At 43.2% G+C, this 22,555-nt stretch overlaps 1 protein-coding gene across 4 annotated transcripts in view; it reads right to left on the bottom strand.

The window, feature by feature from the left end:
• Positions 1-1,466: 1,466 nt before the first annotated feature.
• The window catches only part of CMC1 (C-X9-C motif containing 1), a 70,545-nt gene continuing 49,456 nt past the window's right edge, over positions 1,467-22,555 (bottom strand). For all 4 annotated transcript variants that reach the window (XM_074345371.1, XM_074345373.1, XM_074345370.1 and 1 more), the window contains 2 exons: positions 4,003-4,093; positions 1,467-1,728 (listed from right to left, as the gene is read on the bottom strand). In XM_074345371.1, coding sequence (XP_074201472.1) covers positions 1,608-1,728; positions 4,003-4,093 — 212 coding nt within the window. In that variant the 3' untranslated portion in view covers positions 1,467-1,607. The remainder of the gene's footprint in view (positions 1,729-4,002; positions 4,094-22,555) is intronic.

The following is a 22,555-nucleotide window of genomic DNA, read 5'->3' on the forward strand; positions in this document are numbered from 1 at the left end:
TGAAACGGAACCTAGCGTCAGAGCAGAGCAGCGATGCACCCGTGTGAAGTGCGAGGAAACCAAGACAGTGGGGAAACTCGGACCTAACGCACTAAGGGCGGACGCTCGTGGGAAAAAAGCCACGGTCTTCTCCAGGAAAGCTCTGGAGGAGGTGGAAAGCAGACTGTCACTTGGAGGCGGGCTCAGGATGGACGGTGAAGGGCAATGAGCGCACTTACACCCTGTCGCCTGGGCTGCCCAGCACCTCTCGGGGAGAGATGTCTACAGAAAGGAATTTTCCACATAAACGGAAGCTGGCCCCTCTGATGCTAATTAAAATCACAAAATAGCCTCAGACTGTATACTCCAGTAGCTTTTTAAAGTAACCATTTTACCCTTTCTTCATTTACGTCATTAAAAACAAACGAATTCCTGGGCTCCAGGAAACGCACCAGTACCCACAGGCCACCGGGGGGGCGGGCCTGCAGACCCTTTGCTGTGGGCTCTCCCGGACTCCATGGGGCTCCTGTCAGGGTGCTGGGAAGATGTGGTCTCTGGGTTTCAAGTACGAGCAAGACAGTTCTATGGTCCACTCGAGCAACGCGTGGAACACCCATTGGTTCTTTAGGGCCCTGCTATGAACTAGATCTCAGATCTGTTTCATGGGGTTGGGGCCAAAGTTACCTCTTGTCCTAGCAGGTATTAACTCCTGTTTGCAATTTTAATGAGAACTATGGAAATAAATATAAATTGTACTTACCTGGAAGCTGGCTGCAGTGGCTATGGTAAAGCGTTAACAGAAAGAAAAAAAAAGCTACTTCTAATATAAAAGCTCAACCTGGGACCAGATTACTGCACTGGGACAGAAATTCCTTACACTAGTTCCTGAAACTATTACTATGCTACGAAATGGTCATTCATGCTTACAAAGAAGACTAAAAATTTAAGGTTAAAATATTTCTAGTAGCCAAGTTACCAGGTCAAGGAATGTAACAGTACATGGCAGGAAATTTTCCATGAACGATGTAAGTAAAACTAATGTAGAAACACCTGTCTCCTCACCTGTGTTTCCAAGCCAGCCTGTCCTGCTACTGGTGGCCGTTGGAGAGGGGCTCACCGTGTCCCAGGCACTGTCCTGTGGGCCCCACTCGCCTGCATCCTCAGGTCATCCTCATGGTGATGGAGACTGGTATCCACGGCGGCTGAGCTGGTCGCGGCAGAGCCAGGCTCACAACCACTCTGGTCCACCGCCGCGTCCGAACGCCTTGGAGTGGAGGGCTGTCCGCTCCTGCTTGTCTCTGCTCCCGGCCCCTCCATCGGCCGTGAGTCTGTGCGCTGAGGGGGTAATTAGATTCTATTGGAAACCTAAGAATCAGTATCAGTGTTAGAGAACCCCGGTTGTGGACAAATCTGTGAAAAATCCACCATGACCAGGCCACCCACCCCATTTCACTCCTTACTCTTGTCCCATTTAATACACTTAACTGTGAAGTTCAAAAAAAATCTTTATTTCAAATACAGTTATTTCCATAGTTAAGGATAAAGCAAACAGACTTTTTGAGTCTGTTACAGCAGGTGCCTGTGATTCCCATGAGTATCGGGGCCCTGAGGACCATCTGAATATCCGCCTACGTGCTTGTGGGAAGCTTCTGCAGCCTCCTCTTGGAAGGAATTCCAGTTCTTCTGAATTCTTCTCTTTCCTTCAGGTATTCCATTTTGCATTCTTCATAAAAGACTGGATCATTATAGCTACAAGAAGGAAACAGAAATCTTTTCAAATTGAGTCACTGTACAAGCATACAATAGACACTTACCTTAGTAATACGTTCAGACACCCGGCGCGCCAGGCACAACCTTTAGAAACAGATTTTTAGTAATGGTCATAAATTCATTATAAACAGTATGCTACCAAATTAGTAAAACAAAACAAAACAGGTCTAATGGTCCTCTTCTGAACAGCGATGTACCAGGATAGTCCGAGAGGCGCGGCACCGTCCCGGGAGCCCAGGCCGCGACAGTCGCCGTGTCGTCACGATCACGTGGGCGCCGTGCGGCCCCGGCGCGGCGGGGGCGCACGGAACACCGGGAAGCGTGGAGGGCGAAGCCGAGACCAGTGTCTTCCTGGCGGGCGTCAGACTTGGACGCCAGTCGAGCTCTTCCCTAACAGCCCCCACCTACTGTCCGCAAAGGGCGCTCACCCCGAGTGGCTTCCTCCCCGCTTCTCTCCCCTCCCAGCCCGCCCACCTGGACCAGAACCCGGGGTTTTCTCCCGTCTCTCGGGGGCGACGCATGGGCGCATACTCACACCATCTGCAGTCAGATAACAGCGGCTAGCAAAGAGCAAGTGCAGATTCAGAAAGGGCGCTAACACTGGGTGAGCACCCTGCGCGTGCCCGGCGCCGGGGAGATGTGCAGTCGCCCCGGGAGGCGCAGCCCGCCCCGCGCAGCGGAGCCACCACTCCGGGGACCCGGCCCGCGAGCCCGCCGCCCTCCCCACGATCCCCGCTGGCGCCGCCTCCTCCAGGGCAGCCTGACCCAGCTAAGGCTCACAAGTTACTACGTGGGCTGAAACCGAGCTGGAAACTCCTTTAATCAATGTACAAACGAGAATCTAACAAATTCCGTCAGGCAGTCGTCTAAGAGGTCCCTCTGCTCATTAAACATCCCTTGGGAGCTCTGGGGACTAGAACTGTCACTTCTCCACGGGTAAACGCTTAGTACAGGTCTGGGCTCTTAGACAAGAGGAGCTATTAGGGTTGTTTTTATTATTAACTTGGGAAAAGACACGTGGACTTCGAGTATGTTTCCCCATCTATAATTAGTTTAAATAATCCCTTAAGTCTTCCAAACCAGTATTCTAAAAGTCTATAAATCCAGGTGTATGAGAAAAAAGAAGACACCAATGAACTCATCTACAAAACAGAGAGACTTGCAGACATAGTAGGCGATCTTATGCTTGGGTGGGGGTGGAGAGATAAATATGGGAGCTCACGATTTGCAAGTATTAACTACTATATATAAAAATAGATTTCAAAAAATTTCTTCTGTAGAGCACAGGGAACTATATTCAGTATCTTGTAATAACCTTTAATGAAAAGGAATCTGAAAATGAACATATGTATGTCTATGCCTGACCAGCACATGATGCTGGACACCAGGAATTGACACATGGTAACTAACTACACTTCAATTAAAAAAAAAGAAAACACATGAAAGATTCAGCTAATGACTACTTTCTTTTGATCTAACTTCCTGAGAAGAATCAAACCACGCTGACATCTGTGCTTCCCAGGCCAGGGGATCCCAGCTCAGAAAGCCGTAATGCAGGTTCAGCAGAACCGGGATCTCAGGGACAACCCACCAGCTACTCAGCAGTCCCACCTGCCAGGTACTGCCTGTCCACACGTGGCTAATAAAAACGGGGGAGGGGGGGGAGATAAGCGGAAAGCGCCTGCATTCAGAGGACTCTGCACACTGTTACTTGAAGATTCAAGAAACTACAATGAAGTATCAGTGACCATGATACTTAAGAATTATTTTTATAATGATTTAACTTCAAAAATCTAAATTTACGTTGGTATCCTTCATTTGATTTAGTGCCACTTTTCTGGGAGTTAAATTATACGATCACAAGGCTGACCAAAGTCTAATTCAGTACCTTTTCATTAGAAGAGATAAATACAAACCCATTTAAAATGTATTCTATAGATTAACCTATTCATGAGAAGGAATTTATTGAATCATGTGAAAATTGTATCTTTTTATTGACTGACCTAATCAGCAGATAAAATGCTGACAAACACACCTAACTTGAAAAGACCCTTCATAAATATACTGTATTGCTTTTTTTTTTTCAGAAGAATCTTTAACAAACAGAAATTTTAGATTCAGCCAACAATATGATGAATTTGCTGGGAAGTACAGAATATATTACATGTAAGGAGTCAAATAACATACTCTTACCTACCACGTATATTACACACGCATACACCCAGAAGTACAAACACTAAGGGAACTACTTACTAAGCAGTTAGACATTCTTTCAATGCAGAATTTTCTTTCTGGCATTTTACTACCATGAGGACTCCAGAGTCCTTGCAACATTTCGTGAAATCTGAAATAAAAAATTTGGAAGGAAAATAAATGACTTGTAATCACATCAATATAATTTAACAACTCTAAAATATTCATTCATTTAACATCTATTTCCTAGATTGTGCTTGGCACATAATACACGTTCCACAAAAAAAATGTACATGAATAAAAGTTGTTCATTTTGTAGATCTGAAAGGAGAGGACAGAGATAGTGAGTGGCTTCACAGACACACAGAATGCAGAGAGTAAGTAGGATTTCTAAATCAGACATACTTCATTTTACTGTGTTTTGCAGATACTACATTTTTAACAAATTGAAGGGTGGTGGCAACCTTCCATCGAGCAAGTCTATAGGCACCATTTTTACAACAGCATTTGCTCACCTCCCATCTCTGCATGATATTTTGGTACAACTACAATATTTCAAACGTTTTCATCATTACTGTATCTGTTACAGTGATCTGTGATCAGCAATCTCCGATGTCACTGTTATAACTACAGACATGGAGAAAACAAGAGAACTGGAGTCAGATGTGGAGGCTGAAGATGGGACTGTTCACGTCTTCTCCATCGTGATGGAGGAGCTGCTTCTCCTGGATGAGCAAAGACAGTGGTGTTCTGAGATGGAATCTCCTCCTGGTGAAGCTGCTGTGAAGGTTGTTGACATGAGCACGGAGGATTTAAAATATTACATTAATTGACAGAGCAGTGGCAGGTTAGAGTGGGTGGCCTCCAGTTCTGAAAGCAGTCCCACTGTGGATCCAACGTCATCCAACAGCACTGCCTGCTGCAGAGAAGGCATTCGTGAAAGGAGGAATTCACTGACCTGGCAGGCATCCCTGCTGTCTTATTTTAAGAAATTCACCCTAATCTTGAGCTACCCCCAGGCTGATTGGTGAGCAGCCCTCAGCGTCGGGCCAGACCCTCCATAATCAAAAAGATTATGACTCACTGGAGGCTCAAATGATTCTTCACGTTTTTAGCAATGAAGTCTTTTTTAACTAAGGTGTGTACATTTTCAGACGAGCTCCTGCACACTAAACAGACTACACTACAGTGTGAGCACAAAGTTCTGTGTGCACTAGGAAACCCAAGAATGTGTGTGACCGGCTTTACTGCAGAAGTCTGCAACCACACCTGCAGTATCTCTAGGGTCTGCCTCTAGAGGAAAAGAGGATATTCTAGAAGAAATGAGTGGGAACAGCAAAAGGGGAGTGGTGCCCAGACACGGGCATCTGATGGCAGTTTCCGCAGGTCTTCTGACGCCATCACGGTCCCCCCTTCTTTCAGACAACCTGCAGTGGTCCTTAACTTCGGGTAACAGGGCTCCCATGCCACTCCTGAGTCAACTCTGAAACACCTATGAAATTCAAATAGCTTTTGACTAAATTTCCATTCTGGGAGTTTGCCTTTTAAATTGCCCTGGCCACTGGGTCTCCTGCCTTCTCAGGACCACCAACCCAGAAATCCCGCCCACAGCGGCCCCGCGACTCTGTCGGATGGGCCCCACCCCACCCCGGCTGCTGGCCCGGCCTCTGCGCCTCCAGCCTGCTGTAGGCGACCACCCATTCCCACCGCAGACCTTACAACACGACATCGTCCCCACAAAGAAGCTCTGGCGAAAAATAATGCATGCTTTTTCTACATAGCTTTTGAGAACTCCTTTGGTACAAAATTATCAGGCTTCCCCTCTTTTCTTGAGCTATACGTTACTCTTTCCGTTACTAAGGAGTATCATTTTAATTGCCCCTTAAAGCGAGCAGGTGATTTCAGGAGTCTCCATGGAGACACGTAACAGGTAACAAAGACGGTTTTCAGCCACACGCCGGCTAAACGGCTGAGACGGATGCGCGCGGACACCCACCCCGCGGAGCGGCTGCGCGGGGCGTGCGGGCGAGTCCACACCGCGTGCAGCGCGCGCGCGCTCGGAGGGACGGAGGGGCGACCTCAACTCAGCCCCGTCCCCACCGTGACCCTCGGGCGCCTCCTCCACCGGTTCAGCGGTTCCGCCCTGCGCTCCGACTCCTGGACCCAATCAGGTATCTCTTTTATTCAGGTGTCCTGGTTCTCCCCGCGCGGATGAGCTGGGCGTGCGGGGCAATCGGGGCAAGGCGGCTTCCTCCGCATCCTTCCAGGGGACCCCCCCCCCAACTCAAACGGGCAGGGTGGACTGATCAGCAGCCCGTTCTCATCCGAGGTCCTGCGGGGGGGCCACGAGGCCATCCAGAGGTCCGCTCACTGCCACCCCGGCGCGCACAGCAGTCCCACCAGCTGGCCGTTCCACTACAGCCGAGTATTAGCTCTGCCTTTCTAGACCCCAGAAACATGGTCCTAAAGAAAACCTCAGACGTGGGCACTCCTCAGCGGGAGTCCGAACACACGGCTGGCCCGGGAGTGACTCACGCCGGACGGCGGTGACCCACGGCAGCCTGGCTGTAAGCGGGAGCCCCGCACCAGCCACCGCCGCGCGTCCCAGCAACGGTCACCAGGAATCTCACCCAGTGAGAATATGCCAGTTGACCGAACCCCAGTCCTTTCCCGGAAAACACAGATACAATACAATGGCTGTTACCAGAAGTACTTCCCGAAGTGAATAAACCCAGTGCTTCCACACTTGAGAAATTCACAACGGAAAGCCGAGGCACTGATTATGCTAAGATTCGTTTTCCCTAACATGACTGAAGGGAAGGGACTCCAGGCGGCGTTTTGCGCTCTCAGGACAGCAAAGGCAGGTGTTGGCATCTTCGCACTTGTCCACATCTCTTCAGGAATGACCGGGACTGGCCTGCAGCCTCAAGCTGTTGGTAAGGTTTTTGTCACTTGTTTAGCAGCGAGATTTTAATGAGGATCCTTCTTTCATCCCGCATTAGCACGCTTTCATACGATGCTCATGTTCACAGTAGCGCCAGCCGGTTTCTACAAGGTATCCGAAACAGCCCCGATTTCAACGGCTTCTGTCTTTCAATGTTAAAGAGCTTGTACACCCATATAATAAACAACCTGATGACCATTAAAGGCTACAAAAATAACATTTTATTCACTGAAGTATATCTTCAGGTAATGAAAACAGTATCAATATGCAGTAAGAGAGATTATTAACAATTATTTCACCTTTAAAGAAATGTGCTTGAAGATAGCACTGAAGACTTCTTTCTTTAAAGTATAAACAACATGAAATTCTTTCTTTTGTAAACCCTCATTTCTCTGAAAGAAACTACTTAATGTATAATAAACTACTGGTAAAAATATTCTTTGGGCATCCTAAAATCTGGATCCACTAAATCTAAGAAAAACAGAAAGAGGTGAAGTCTTCTCCTCACTTTAGTCTAAGATAATGGGCAAAGCAAACAAGTACAAGTAGTCTGTATAAATTCCACTTTATATAAGAAAAAACTTTGGGGAAACCCCGTATAAAAGCAGGAAAAGAAATAATGGTTTGGAATTCATCGCTTTCAACTCATTTAATTTATGGAATTTTTAAAAATGTATTTTCATATTTAAATAACCCCCAAAAAGAAGGCTTCCTGCCTTAGCCAAGGAGGAACCACCACTGTGCATGGGAGTAGAAACCCTGGGCACGGGACCTCTCACCCTTTTCACGTAGTCAGTTTCAAGCAACGTACTATTCTGCACAAATGCAGTCATCCAGTTAGAGCTAAAGCTCTCAATGAGCAATGACAGTCTGAAAACAGACCAGATTAAAAGAAAGACTCCCCAATGTTCCATGTCTCTGACTAGAACCACTCCTTGTAAAACTTCACTAACTTAACAGTTTTTAAGAAATCCAAAGCTTATGAATTTTTACATAACCATCTTTAGACACAGTACTTATTTCTAACTTTCTAGTACTTTTATTTCCTTAATCAGTAAAGTACTTATACAGTACCTGTTTTTTCCCAGCATTACAAAAAGCAAAGATCTATTTGGATTCCACTGTAATTTAGAACTTTAACACATAAGCTATGTGTAATATTTCCGTGATTACGCCACCATCTTAACGGTTCCACTTTAAATCTGGAACTTTAATCTAAATGAGACACATTTAGGAGGTCCTGCTTATGAGAGAAATGTAGTAGGGCAGATTTTTAAATCACCCTAAATTCAAAATATATTAGCAACTCTGCAACTGGAAAGCTTCAGCATAGAACCGCTTCCTGATATAGGACTGGATAAGAATAAAAACAGAATTTACATGCAGTATATTGTATATGTGCAAACTGTAACAATTCTACCTAATAAAACTGAAAAATGGAAGAAAAAAAAAAGAATAAAAAACAGAAACGTACTTTGAACAATGCACAGACGAGCTTTTGACCAGTTACTGAATTAGAAGAGGTTTCTAAAACACAGGACTGAAAATGATCCAGTTTAGGGAAGGTCTCGGGAATGTGTTGACTTTTAGTAAGATTTTTCCTTTGGACAAAGGTGTCTGCAAGTTTTGAATTTACAACGGAAATTAAAATCTAAAACTAACTTTCCCAGGAAAAGCTATCTTTTAAGTGAAGCCCTGGATCCTGCAGACTGCCTGCGTGAGGAGCTTCGGGAAGTTGTGAAGTGGGGGACGTTGGTCCTGCGCTCCCCAGGCTCATCACGAGGGGTGACAAGCCCTGACCCGACGCCGAGACCACGCGGGACAAGTGTGTCCCCTCCTCCTACCGACTGCTCAGCTAAGGGAGCCATGGCCACAAGGCACATTATCTGTATAACCGATGGCAGGGATGGCAGGTCATGAACTCGATGTGAAATATTTTATAAACAGTTCTGACTTTATGTACATTTGCTTATAAAATTTATTAATGAAACTGTAGATCTCTTCGCAATTTTTGAGTCACTGATGCTAGTAATAAGACTTTTGGAAAAGACTGAATCCAATCCAACCTACAAAAAAGCCAAACATTATAAATAATTCTAGACTGGATGAGAGGCTAATTAGGACAAGTTCAATATAGTTGAAAAAAGTGGATCTGAGTATTTGCCAGCAACTGCTCTAACAACAACAATAAAATTCCATGGACAATTTTTCAAGAGGTCCATAAAACGAATCATTTGATGAAAAAAAATCTCACACCCAGAAGCGACATCATCTTTCAGGAGACACATTCATTGGAACAGTGGCTTCTTCACTGCACTCACATCTTTAAAACTGTTTCCGTTTCCAAAGGTAAATGGAAAATAACTGCAGATGGGAAATCACCAAATCATGCTGTCACCTTAATGTTTAAGAAGAGAGCCAACTGTAAATATTTCATTTTTTTCTTAAGTTGTGAGAGTAGAATAAAAAAGAAAAGTCACCTACATTCCTGCCTTCATGATAATAATAGCTAACGCTTGAATTTACTATGAACCAGGCACCGTCCAATGAGTTAATTCCGGCTTTCACACGTAGTAACTGATTCAATAAAGTAAAACTTTAATCTTTTTTTCATACATTCTTTCAGTACGTATCCATAGGCTCATAAAATATCATGTATTCATTCAATACATACTTTCCAAGTACTGACCCTGCACCCAGCCCTGTGCGCGGTCCTGGGGGGCTCCATGCTGAACACGACAGGCGGACAGACGGCTAAGAGGCGCTGCCGGCGGAGTGGGGCACCTGCTCTGATGCGGGAGGCGGGAGGCGCCGCGGGGGCACAGACCCGGGACTCCACGACCACCCAGGAGGGTCTGACCACACTTGCAAGCGATGATCCCTGGTGAGCCGGCAGAGGAGGAAGGGGAGGAGGGAGAATGGACGAGGGAAGGGAGCAGCGGCAGGGCAGGTGAAGGGCTGGGACCTTTCAGGTCGAGTGGCAGGGCGCACACGTGCATGTGCGCGAGCACGTGTGTGCATGTGACGTGCGGTTGGCGGACGCGGGAGGAAAGCAGGCAGCGGTGTCTAGGCTTCGTCTAACGGCAATGGAAACCCTCAGGAGTTTACCCCGCAGAACGGCACCGCAGGGTCTTCTGCACAGAACCAGACGAGCAGGAGGGGAGGCAGGAGTGGAAAGAAAGCAGAGACTGGGTGTGAAGCTGGTGTGATCATCCAAGCAAGGGATGGGAGGGGTCCCGGGGCAGAGGGGGCGGCCGTGGAGAGAAGTGGCGATCACGGGTGAAAGGCGACAGGGCTGGGGACATCACCAGTTACGAGGGTAACGGAGGAAGGATGTGCGGTGACCCGAAAACCCCAGCCAAGGATCACGTGATGCTGTTCGTTTTGGAAGAAGCCGGGGGAGGGCGGGGGGATGAGGACGTGTTTGCAGGAGGCAGGGGGGCGGGAGAGTGGGGTGGGGGGAGCGCTGCGGAACATCCAAGCAGGGCTGTCCATACAGCACTTGGCTGTGTGGGTCTGAGGCAAGTCGGAAGATACTGTTTTGACAGAAGTAACTTACTAAAAATAATGAAAAGAAATGAAGCCCCGGTGAGCCCCGAGGGAGACCAGTACTTAAGGGTCTATCGGAGAGAGGCCACTGGCAGACACGGAGGACTCTGTGGCATCACAGAAGGCAAGGAAACCAAGTGACTGACTCTCAGAAGAATATAAATTGGGATCCGCTGGACCCAGTTTTAATTAATGAGTTTCTTTTATGAGTGGTTCTAACTATTTTAAGGATATTTTGTTATTTTTATTTTTTCTTAAGAGGTTTTCCAAAAAAAAACCCCAAAGAAAACAAACATTTTGTAACACAACAAAACTCATTTCTGACTTGCAATTTCATAGAGGTTCACTGGATCTTTGAATGAGGCTCAGACACAATACAGATTCCTAATGATTTTATTTTTCCTACGTTTTGAAACAGTTTACTATATCATCCTGGACTTCATTGTGACTCATCAATTATTCCCAACTATGCTAAAAATGACAAATAATAAGAAAACAAAATGATGGAATCACCTGGAAGAAGGCCGCAACAGCGAAATAAACCATCATGTGATCAGTTTCCTTACTGCACTGCCTGGTGTATTACATCACTGTTCATGAATGTGTAAAAGCAGTCTTCATGTTTTCAACAAAACTGAGATTTGAGATTATTTGGTTTTCACCTTCTGATTATGTTAGGTAGAGTAACAGCCCCCACCATCCTAACCCCTGGGACCTGGGAATCTATTCCATTAAGGTCACCAATCAGCTCACCTTCAAATAGGGAGATTATCTGGATTATCGGGTGGGCCCAAAGGTAATCACAAGGGTCCTTAAAAGTGGAAGAGGGAGGCACAAGATGAAGAGAAAGAGACAGGATGATGGAAGCAGGGTCAGAGAGGTGTTATCTTGCTGGTTCCAAAATTCCCTCCAAAATTCCTATGTTGAAACCCTACGGCCCCTCCTCCAACTACTCTGCCAGGTGATGTTTTTGGAGGTGGGACCTTTTGGGGTAATCAAGATGAAAAGGGTACAGGGGTGGAGTCCTTCTAAGAGGGATTAAAGCCCCTGTAGGAGTGAACAGAGATCCCCTTCCCCTCCTCTCTCCCCTCCTGTCCTGAGGAAGCACCGAGCAACCGGGAAAAGGTCTCTCACCAGAACCCAGCATGCTGGCCACTCTGGTCTAGGGCATCGTCAAGCCTCCAGAGCTGTGAGAAGTGAAGTTTTGCTGTTTCTTAGCCATCATGGGGTTTCTGTTCCAGCAGCTCGAGCTAACACAGGCCTCGAGAAGCTGAAGAAGGCAAAGAAATGGACTTTTCCCACAGAGCCTCCAGAAAGGACCACAGCTCTGCCAACACCGTGTTTCTAACCAAGCAAGACCTACGTCACACTTCTGAACTGCAGAACTGTAATGTAATAAATGTGCGCTGTTTGAGATACTGAATTCGCCTAATTTGTTACAGCAGCAATTGTAAACTAATACGCTGCCTATAGTGGAAAAAAGGAAACTGACTAACAGATGCCTCACACTTATTAGGTGAATCAGAAGATGAACACAGAGAACTGACAGCAGCCCTCTAGGCTCCGAGGATGATGAAGGGGCTGGGTAATCACAGCCCCAGACGGGAATCTTCAGGTGACCATATCCGAGGTGAACTTCGTCAATCAGGAACTAATGAGCAAATAACATACGTGAAGGACAGAAGGGAATCACGGCATTCTCATCCCATTAGTCACTCGACAAGAGGGATTTTCACACAGCATTCTCTAAAAAGAGCCTGCACTATCCCACTGTGGTAAGTAAGGCAGTATTCGTCCATCTTCTGTGCTGAGATGTATTTGCTCCAAATGCCAGAGGCTGGTTTATAAACAAAGATGATCAGAAGGAAGTGGTATGTATGGCATGTGTAAGTCAAAACAGTTTAATTATGGAGCAAAAGAGATAACCATCCTCTCTTCAAAAACATCAGCAGCCATCAACATTTTTGGAAATGTTGCATTCTAGATGCAAGGACACGGAGAACCAGGCCTGACGGTGCAGTGGGACCGACTGGAGGTGTGTTTGGAATCAGGAGTCGGTACTGACAAGACAGATATATCCCAGGCTCATGATGGATAGTTAGTTGCATTCAAACAACTTTGACCATTTTGAGTAAAAAACTTTCGAAACAGGGAAACGTGGAATAAAAATTGGGACTTGCTGTGTTTGATTATTATTAAAATTTCTAAGGTCACTATCCCTTTGTTCTTCTGTAAGTTTTTAATTTGATTTTTAAATATAAAAATACATGAAGGTACCCACAGATGGCTATCTCTTCTAGGATAGTCTGGATTAAAGAAGATGGGGTCATCTATGTCTGCCGCTGAGACGTCTACTAAGATGAGGAGTGAAAATCACCTACTAGTTTTTGTGGTAAGATTTTAAGTCACTTTGCTGTCCAGAAATATCTTTGATTTACAGAAGGTCATGGAGAGGATTAGAATAAATGCTCCTTATCACTGACGCATTAAACAGCTTGTACTTTCAACTCTCTAGGACCGTTATTTCTTAACCAACTGTTCATTAAATATAAAATATGGTTCCTAACTTCAACGTGTTTATAAGACAGTGGCAGGTGCACAAAGGAATTCAATGAGAGTATCAAACAGCTGCGTTTTCATCTGGTCAACCTGCGTGTGTAACCCTCTAAACCCTGCACACGTGGCTAACAAGCAAGGTCTGAAATGTGACTGGTCTGAATCTCATTGTGCTCTGAGTGTGAAAAACATCTGGATTCTGGAAACTTAGGAAGGAAAAGGTAATGTAAACTATCTCATTCATAGTTTTTATATTGATTGCATGTTAAAAATACAGTATGTGTTTTAGATACATTAAGTAAAATATATTCAAATAAATTTTACCTTTGAAAAATTAGTGTCACATTTTTAAAATGTGGCTACTGTCCATTTAAAATTATAAATATGGCTGGCACTATGTTTCTGTTGTCCAGTATTTCTGCAACGATGGAATTGTTCTCTGCACCTTCTGAGGAAATGGATTTTTCTTTTTCATTAACTTAAGTGAAGCAGTCACGTGTGTGATGGCTGCCGTGGGGGACAGGGCAGTACCCATGGCTTTGGGTGAGAGGCAGACAGGTGGCTGGGGTGAGCTGCTCACATCCATTATCTCTGCTTGCTGGAATGGAAGGTGAATGGAATACAATGGGATCCTGACAAGAAGCACCCGGAACAGAGGTGATGTCTGTTCATGGAGAAGAGGCGGCAATACCACATTAATGCGCAGCAGGGCCAAAAGTGGTTCTTTATTTTATATATATGTATATATAATTATATTTATATTTAATTCTATAAATGTATGTTATAATTATCTATATAATATAAAATTTTATGTATTATTATATATTATAATAGATTGTATATTAATTACTATATGTTAATTATATAATATAAAATTTATATTATAATTAATTATATATAATTACTTTGTCTATCTATTTATTTCATTTCTTTTTTTTGGAGGGGGAGGTAAGCAGATTTGTTTATTTATTTTAACGGAGGCACTGGGGATTGAACCCAGGACCTTGTGCATGCTAAGCATGTGCTCTACCACTGAGCTATACCCTCTCCCCTCAAAGTGGCTCTTAACTCATATCTCCATTGGAATAAACTGTCTTATTTCAGGTGGCCTTTTTATTCATTTTACCATTTTCCCATGTAACTTCATAATTTTTTCTTGCAATGTATTTAAAGGTGTTAACAGTAACCACAATAAAAAAAATAAATAAAGACAGCAACTGAAATATACTGAGCATTAATTACGTACCAGGCACTATAACGAGTCCTCTGTTAGCTCACATGAACTTCACAGAACCTGGGCGATAAGCACTACTATCACCTTCATTTACCAGAGGAGGACACTGAGCTCTCAGGAGATTACACCACATTTCTAAGACACACAATGTGGCAAGGACTGGCCTAGAATCAGGCCTTTTTAGTTCAAAAAAAAAACAAAGCAAACAAACAAACAAAAAAAACACTTGGAACTACTGTGGAATCCCACTCACTCCTTTCCACCATCAGAAAAAGCTCCAGACCCAGCGGAAATCCCCAGGCGCACAGGAGAAGGAAGCCCCTGCCAGGCATCTCGCGTGAGGTCACAGCCGAGACCCAGGGTGGCTCAGCACACCCCATCCCTACCATGGGATAAAAAGAAGACACAGCTCACTGCTCCCATCTTCTTAGCAATCGTCTAAAATAAAATGACATCAGACACCTCACCCTCTGGGTGCACACCTCGTCTTCCAGAATTCTTATCAAATATATTTGAATATTTAAAGTAAGGATCTTACCCGCTAGAAAGTGGCTTCTTCAAACAGTATATAACGAAACAACAAATTCTGTTTCGGATTTTAAGTGCTATCAGACTTTGAAAGGCAGACATTAGCACAACCTAGTGTGGCCGAGGAAAGTACCAAATCACCCCGTCTTTGAAAAAAAGTCTACATGTAAAAGAGGCTTTAAGGCGCCCCAAATATTAGAACCCATGGGCATTATTAATCAAGACAGAGGTGGAGGATCTGGACAGTGACAAAGCAAGAAAAACACAAGTGTGCATGACTGGGGCGTGACGCTGGACACCAGAAATGGACACATTGTAACTGACTGTACTTCAGTAGAAAAGAGAGAAATAAAAGAGGACGAGTTTGGTTCCTGCCACCTTTGTGTTACACGTTCCCCTCTGCTCCCTCCTCCAGCCTCCGAAGTTAAACACCTACTCGCTAACACACACAGATCAGAGCAACCAACAAAGAAGCTGACACACTTCCGACCACGGAGCCTTCTGGGCCTCCTTGCCATCCCCTAGCAAGAAGTGGGACCACACAGAAGCAGCAGTGCTTTAAATAATGCTGGTAATGTAAGCAGTGGACTAACCTATACTGCAGTTTTTCATTCTTGCAGGTGGTTTGACAGCCTATTCTGGGCCTAAGTGTGGGCCACGAGAGACCATTAACCGCCACTCACGGCGGGTCCAGGAAAGGCCTTGGTCTAGACTTGTGGGATGGGAATGGTGAGAGCAGGCAGGACCTCCGAGGTCACTAATCTGACCCTTACTCCATTCATAACGTCCTTTCTAGTTCATCTCACTGTGTAAACACTGCGGTTACAGAAAATTCCTTGTCTTACACGGTAGCCAGTTCCACTGTGTGTGTGTGTGTGTGTGTGTGTGTGTGTGCGCGCGCGTGTGCACGCATGCATGCTCGGGTGGGGTGAGGTGGGGGGGGGGAATTTACAGCCTGAAAAAAACCTAGAGTTAAGTCTGTGGCTGCCTCATCATCAAATATATACGAAATCCCATTCCTATCTTCTCCTCGTCCTGGTTCAGAGCCAGTGTGAACACTTGCTCCGCCCTCCTCGCTGGATACGGTTTCCAGATTATTGACAAAACCGGGTCACCCTCCTCATACTCTGCTGGTTTGTCAAATTTATTTACAAAGGATTTGAAACAGCTTGGCATGTCCCTTAAAAGGCGGCATTCAAAGAGACAGTAAGTTTTTCATATCCAAACACAGCAGGCAATTCAAATATACAAATAACCATGGCTGTGTCCCTCTTAACAAAATAAATACATACATCAATATCTAACAAGAATCGTTTGTAGAGAATCATGAAGAGGCTGGTGTACCACCAGCCATTCCACATCCTGTCTTCTCTTAGCTGAAGCAACAAATACTTCTACGTCATAAAAAATTATTCTGTGGCACCATTAAAAGGCAGTTAATCAGTTTTCTTTTAATCCATCACAGTCACACCAACAGCCAAAGTAGAAACACCACACCACAAAACACCATCCAAAAGCCACTAAAGACAGTGCAGGGACAGGGGATGGTCTCCACGACTCAAAGTGAACACACACACACACACACACACAAACACACACACACACACACATACACGCAAGCGCACATACGTCCACTGATGCCTCAGGAGGAAAACTCAGGGTCTGCGAGAAAAGATTGAAGAAATACACTTCTACTGCATGCTGGCAGTTTGTGCATGAGTCACCTTTACAAAATGTAATTTAAAGAAAGAAAGAAAACACAGCAATAGTCTTGGACGGAGGAGAGGGGAGGGGGCAGCCCAGGAGAGAGGAGCCGTGGCTTTGATGCACAGAAAGGTCATCTCTCATTTTTTCCCCTCCTTCAGCAACCCTTTCCTTGAATTGCTGCTTAGCAACGCAGGGCGGGAACCGCTCCTGATCTCACTGGGGACACTCCTGCACCCATGGCTTAATTTTATCCAATGCTACCTGTTCTCACATGCAAACCTAAACACTCCCTTTTGCAAAACTGAGAGCTGCACGGCGTACCAATGCCCAGGGAAGCACTCTCCCAAGGTGACAGGACACCGTCAAGTCACACCATTGTCTTTCTCTTCATTTAACATGGTCACACCAGCTGCCAATGGAAGAGATCCGACAAGGATAACACGTGCTCCCTGGCTAACAAATGGGTCCAAAGTCTCAGTTTTAAAGAAGGAAAAAGAATAAAAGACATGTCATGCTAAATTTAATTAGACATTTAATGAGTGTAGTGTCCTGAGTTAACCAGGCAGATCCTTCCTTTCAGTTCTGGCCGCAGTTTATTTAAAGACTTTACAATTTTACTACTGAGGAGCAAGTCCTATGGAGGTGTTATCTCACCATTTATATTTTCACAACACTTATGATATTGCTGTCACACTCTTAAAATAAATAAAAACCCATGCCGTGTTTCAGACCAGTATAATGCTACACACTCTACTTTGATTTCTGGCAATAAACATTAAAATAACTTTGTATTGTTCACTTTATTCTTGAGATGTTGAATATTCAAAAAAAAATCTTAGTTTTACTTTTGTTTTAAGTTCCAGGTATGCATGAAAAGCTGAGGTTTTAATCACTCGGTTTTAAAATTAGGTACTAGAAAATACCTCATTATGAAATTCTGACAATAATAGCATTTATGACCAAGTTATTATGCTTTTAATTTTCTATTAAGTGGCGATTTATTAGCTTCCTACTTTAAAGATTAGATTGTGTACAGAATGAATTTAGTGGTGCATTTAATGAGACAAGGAGGTGGAGGGATGAACACGATTCTTCTACATGGTGGTGCATGAGCTATTTGAGAATTCTGACATAGTACAAAAGAAAGCTTCTCTCTAGATTGACCATGGTTCAGTTAACATCACTGAATATCTAATACCTCCAACTCAATTAATTCTCACCTGATTAAGATCAGACTGATATTCAAACTAAATCATCTCTCCAGTCAAGTAGAAATCAATATTTCTGATTTTACTTTTAAATTACAATAGGAAATAAAATGCACACATCTTCAATATGCCAAGACTAGCTTTTCTATTCTAGTCTACCATGGCATGGATAACACAGTTGATTAAAGAATTATTCTAATTTGAGCACCGATATGTAGCAGGGTCTGATTAATTTGAACACAGAGATGGAATACAGTAATTAAATATATCTTACACAGGGCAAATAGAAAATTGACATACAAGAAACCTGACTTCTTTAAAAGAACAAACTTCGCTATTTATCAGCTCCCGCAGTTAGACGTGCGCCTCGATGAAGGACTCATCACTCGTGGAGAGGAATCCTGTTTTGGGCGCAGACGTCTACGAGGTGGGCAAAGAAGACAAACAGAGGTCACCCTCTGTCCAGCACTGCCACCTCCAAGGAGCTCTCAGACACCTGAAAACAACCAAACTACGTCTATGACTTTTCCAGAAAAAGCAGGACATGCTGACCCAGCCCTGCCCCGAAGGGTGAAGGGCAGTGAATCCCGAATTAACAAAAGGCTGATGTATCTGTAACTTAGACTGCTCAAGAGAACCAGGAGGAGGTTCTCCTCCCCTTTCAGTCCTTAACCCTCTGCCAATCCAACATGGAGGAGAAAAGAAAAGCAGAAGCATTTGCGGGACTGACCGAATAGAAGACTGCTGTTTGGCTTGTAGCAAACTCAACAATTCAGATGAAAATAACAAAAAAAATTTCAAATCTTAAACCACAGATTTAAGAAAGCAAAATCACAGCTATAAGCACTATTTATTAGGATCGAAAATAACAATACAATTTAGAGTACTTACTGTATGCCGAACATTGCTCACTACATATATTTATTACATACATTATTTGTAATATATAATATTTTATTATATTATATGTTATATGTATAAAAATTACATATTTTATAAAATATATGAAGTATATATTTATTATATATATTTTTAAACCTCACAAAGTAGGTTATTACCACTTACTAAATAATTTTTAGCTGTTACCTTAGATGTGCCTTTTCTAGTGTCTTAGATAAATCACTTCACAGAAAAGGAGGAACCAAAGAATTCTGTAAATTAACCCAGAAATTTAGATTTCCAAAATTCATATCCTATGACAAACAGCCATAGAAGTTACCTATAGACCATACTAAGGGCATGAAAATCGACATTTGTTACCATATGATAGTCTCCAAAGACGTAGAATTTGAGACTGGGGCTGCCCGTGCAGCGTGGAGGCTGGGCTGTCAGCATGTTCTACACAGAAGGGTAGCCTTCAGTCTCACCAAAGACTCTGCCCTGTTTTTCTTGACCCACACAGACATCTCACTTTGATTGTCTTATGACTGAAGCATATTTCAGGGGAAATATTTCTCTAATATGAATACTATATACATACAAAATATTTATAAAATATATTTACATATAAATATAGTATATTTTATAAATATAAATATAAAATATATTTATAATATAAATAAAATATACAGAAATAAAAATACATAAAAAATAAAAATATATAAATAAAAATATACAGAAATAAAAAATATATATAAAAATATATACAGAAGTAAAAATAAAAATATATAAATAAAAACAAATATATAAGTATATGCATAAAGTATTTTATAATATACAAAACATGTTATAGTTATATATTATATAAAGTATATGTGATATATATCTTATTATATATTATATATTTTAAATATATAGTATAATACATTAAAAATATCATATATATTAAAAATATATGTATATTACAAAATGTTTTATACATATATAAAAATCACACTGTAAGCACAAAGACCAATGAGCTGGTGCACAGGCCCCATGTCTAAAGGCGCAGCTGTCACTTTATTCGAGATCACTGTCTGCCTTGTAGGAATGGAAACAGCACCGCCAGATCCGAGGATTCATGTTTTTTCAAAGCTAGTATGTTTGTTTTAGGTAAAACCTCACAATTTTAAGTAGCTTAGTTAACTGTTTCCTAAGACACCCTGCAGAGGGAAGAGGAGATACGTCTGTGTGCACAGTGGCTCCTAACTAAAGGCTGAGGCCCGTGTCCAGCTTGCCAGTCTTCCTAGAACCCTTCCCCTCTGGAGTAACCACGCATGTGTGGTGTGCCCTCCAAAACCTACCATCAGTCATCTGACAACTCCCAGAGCAGGGTCTCCTATTTACTCTAAGTCACATCACAGCCCCAGAAGCAGAGGAATTCATTGGGGATGGTCCCAGCTCTGAAGCCCCGACCCCCAGTCCCACAGGTCCCCTCCTTTCTGTGGTCCTGCAAGGCCAGTTCAGTCATGGCGGATGGAGTACAGTTACTGCCTTTCAGGAACCAAACCCAGGGAACCGAACGGGGCCCTTCCCTGAAGGCTGGCATCTCCGTCAGCTGCTGGACCTCTCTGAATGTGTGCGCCAAGAAGCACTGTTTCATCTGAGTGGATACTACTTTAAGAAATAAGCAAGGCCTTTCTTTACCTCCTTGATTAAATAATCAGACTAGCTAACGAGTGGTCTGTCTGCCGCCCTCAAGGGGTTTCCAATGGCACAGCAAGGCAATGACATACATTCAAGTGGACAGACACTGCGGCAAAAGGACACCAAACATCACACGGCAGGGGCAGGCTGACCACCAAGGGGGCAAGTGCAGTAACTAATGTAAGAGTTTGCAGGTGAGAATATGGAAGTGAATATATGTATATTTATGTATGACTGAAGCATTGTGCTGTACACCAGAAATAGACACACTGTAAACTGATTATAACTCAATTAAAAAAAAAAATGGTTTGCAGGTGGAGGGAAGGGCTCACCGCAGCCACCAGAGAGGCAGCAGAGGACTTACAGGACTGTCCCACACTGGCAAAGCCGGACGGAAGAGTCCCAGGAAATGTAAAACTACAATCTTTGCCTTTCTCCTCCTAAATAGGCCACTAAACAGCCTGTGAGTACAGGTGATGAAATGAACAACTGTTTTAAATGTTGCTAGTAACTTTCCACTGTCAGAATCCAATACAGCAGCTGTGGATTATACTACATGCGTAAAGAAAGCATTATGGCGAAATCTAACAGGTCAAAAACACGTGGCTTGGTCTTAAGAAGCTACTTTATGTAAGACACCGCTGAAGAAGGATTTTACTTTTGGCCTATATTTTATTAGTAAGTTTCATTAAAATAAAAAACCAATAAAAATTAAATTAAAACATAAAATATTTAAAATATAACAGTGAAAAAGTATTTGGAAAGTGTCTGCCCTAGAAGAGGAGAAAGTGGCTGTCACAGAGTCTTACTTGTTAGAATCCACAGAGAATATTTTTAATTTTAAACTAGAATGTCAACAGGGTTGATTGAAATAAAGAGAAATAAATTAATGCTAAGTAATTACTGAGGAAGTTTTGTTTATGGAAATGAATAATTCAGTGTTTTACAAAGTAAATTCAAACAGCAGCTGCTTTGCTGACATTAAGCTAAAAAGAGCTTTCTCAAAATATACAAACTTTAAAACTAGAGGCTCATCATATTTTTTAATGTCAAACGGAACTTATTTCCTGGGTCTTCTGGTTTTAGATAAAATATTACATGGTTAGAGTCGTAGTCAGCCAACCATCTAAGGAGTCTCGCCATGACATTATCATGGGCCGTGTCTGTCACATTCGAGTTAACTGAATATATGCATAATTCCTGGGCTGTGAAGTCTTACAACAGCTGGGAGGGAGAGGAATTCAGGTTTCTCCCAGTCTGTTCCCAGCCCACTTGGTCCTGGATTTTATGCAGATCTCAAAATGAATCCAGCGGCTGCCTTTGCCTCCACTGAGGATTCGTCTGCCTCTCAACTACTTGCTCCCAGTTACAGGGAAGGAAATCTCCCTCCTTCAAAAAGAAATGAACCCCAACTTAAAAAAAACAAGCACACTTGAGAGAAACTGCACGTATCAAATTAAGGTCATTTTTACTGAACAATTTATCCGTAGTTTTCTTAAGGATCAGTTTCTCAAAACAGCAGCTCCTCTAGAAACCTGGAAAATACTCTCAAAGATCAATTTGAAATGAAAACACTTCCAATCAGTCACATAAGACAAGGGGAAAAACAGGTTCCACATACGTAAAATTTTTTTTAGGTTTATCTATTGCCAAATGCAAACTGCAGTCTGCAATTCTTTGGTGGATCCTGAAAATTTAGTAGATTGCAAGCAACATTTATTTTTAAAAACGAAAGAGAAGAGGAAATTTCATCTGTCTGAATGCACACACACACACACAAAAAGTGCACATGCAGGTATACACACACCGGCTTGTACTTTTAAGTGTCCTTCTTACCACAGGTCAAGTGAAAAAAAGTGTTGAAAGCCGCTGAGCTCGTGCATGCTAATTCTCATCCTCTGCAACAGTAGAAAAGCAACACAAACAACATATTCTTCATTCCCCCTAGTGTTAAATAGTCACCATTTCTACACGCCAAGCCCTACTCTAGGTACTCTGAATAAATGGGTAAAAGGAAGCCAGGCTCTCTGTTCTTGTGAAGCATATTCAAAAGAACGAGACAGACAAGAAATACAATGTTGTGTAGCATGTCAGGATGCGGAAAAAGTTACAGGAATAAAGGAGCGGGGGGAAGGGTGAACATGGGAGGGTGGAGACAGTGGGCTGTGTTTTCTGTAGGGTTGGCAAAGCAGGACCCTCTGCAAATTTGGGGGGGAAACTCAAAGGAACTAAAGGAATCAATAACATTCTTTGTATATCCAATGGCAGCGTCGTACAAATACTTTAGTTTCTAATTGTACACATGACAGATCAAGAAATGTT

This window comes from Camelus bactrianus, chromosome 17 (assembly GCF_048773025.1).
Source record: "Camelus bactrianus isolate YW-2024 breed Bactrian camel chromosome 17, ASM4877302v1, whole genome shotgun sequence".
Taxonomy (NCBI): domain Eukaryota; kingdom Metazoa; phylum Chordata; class Mammalia; order Artiodactyla; family Camelidae; genus Camelus; species Camelus bactrianus.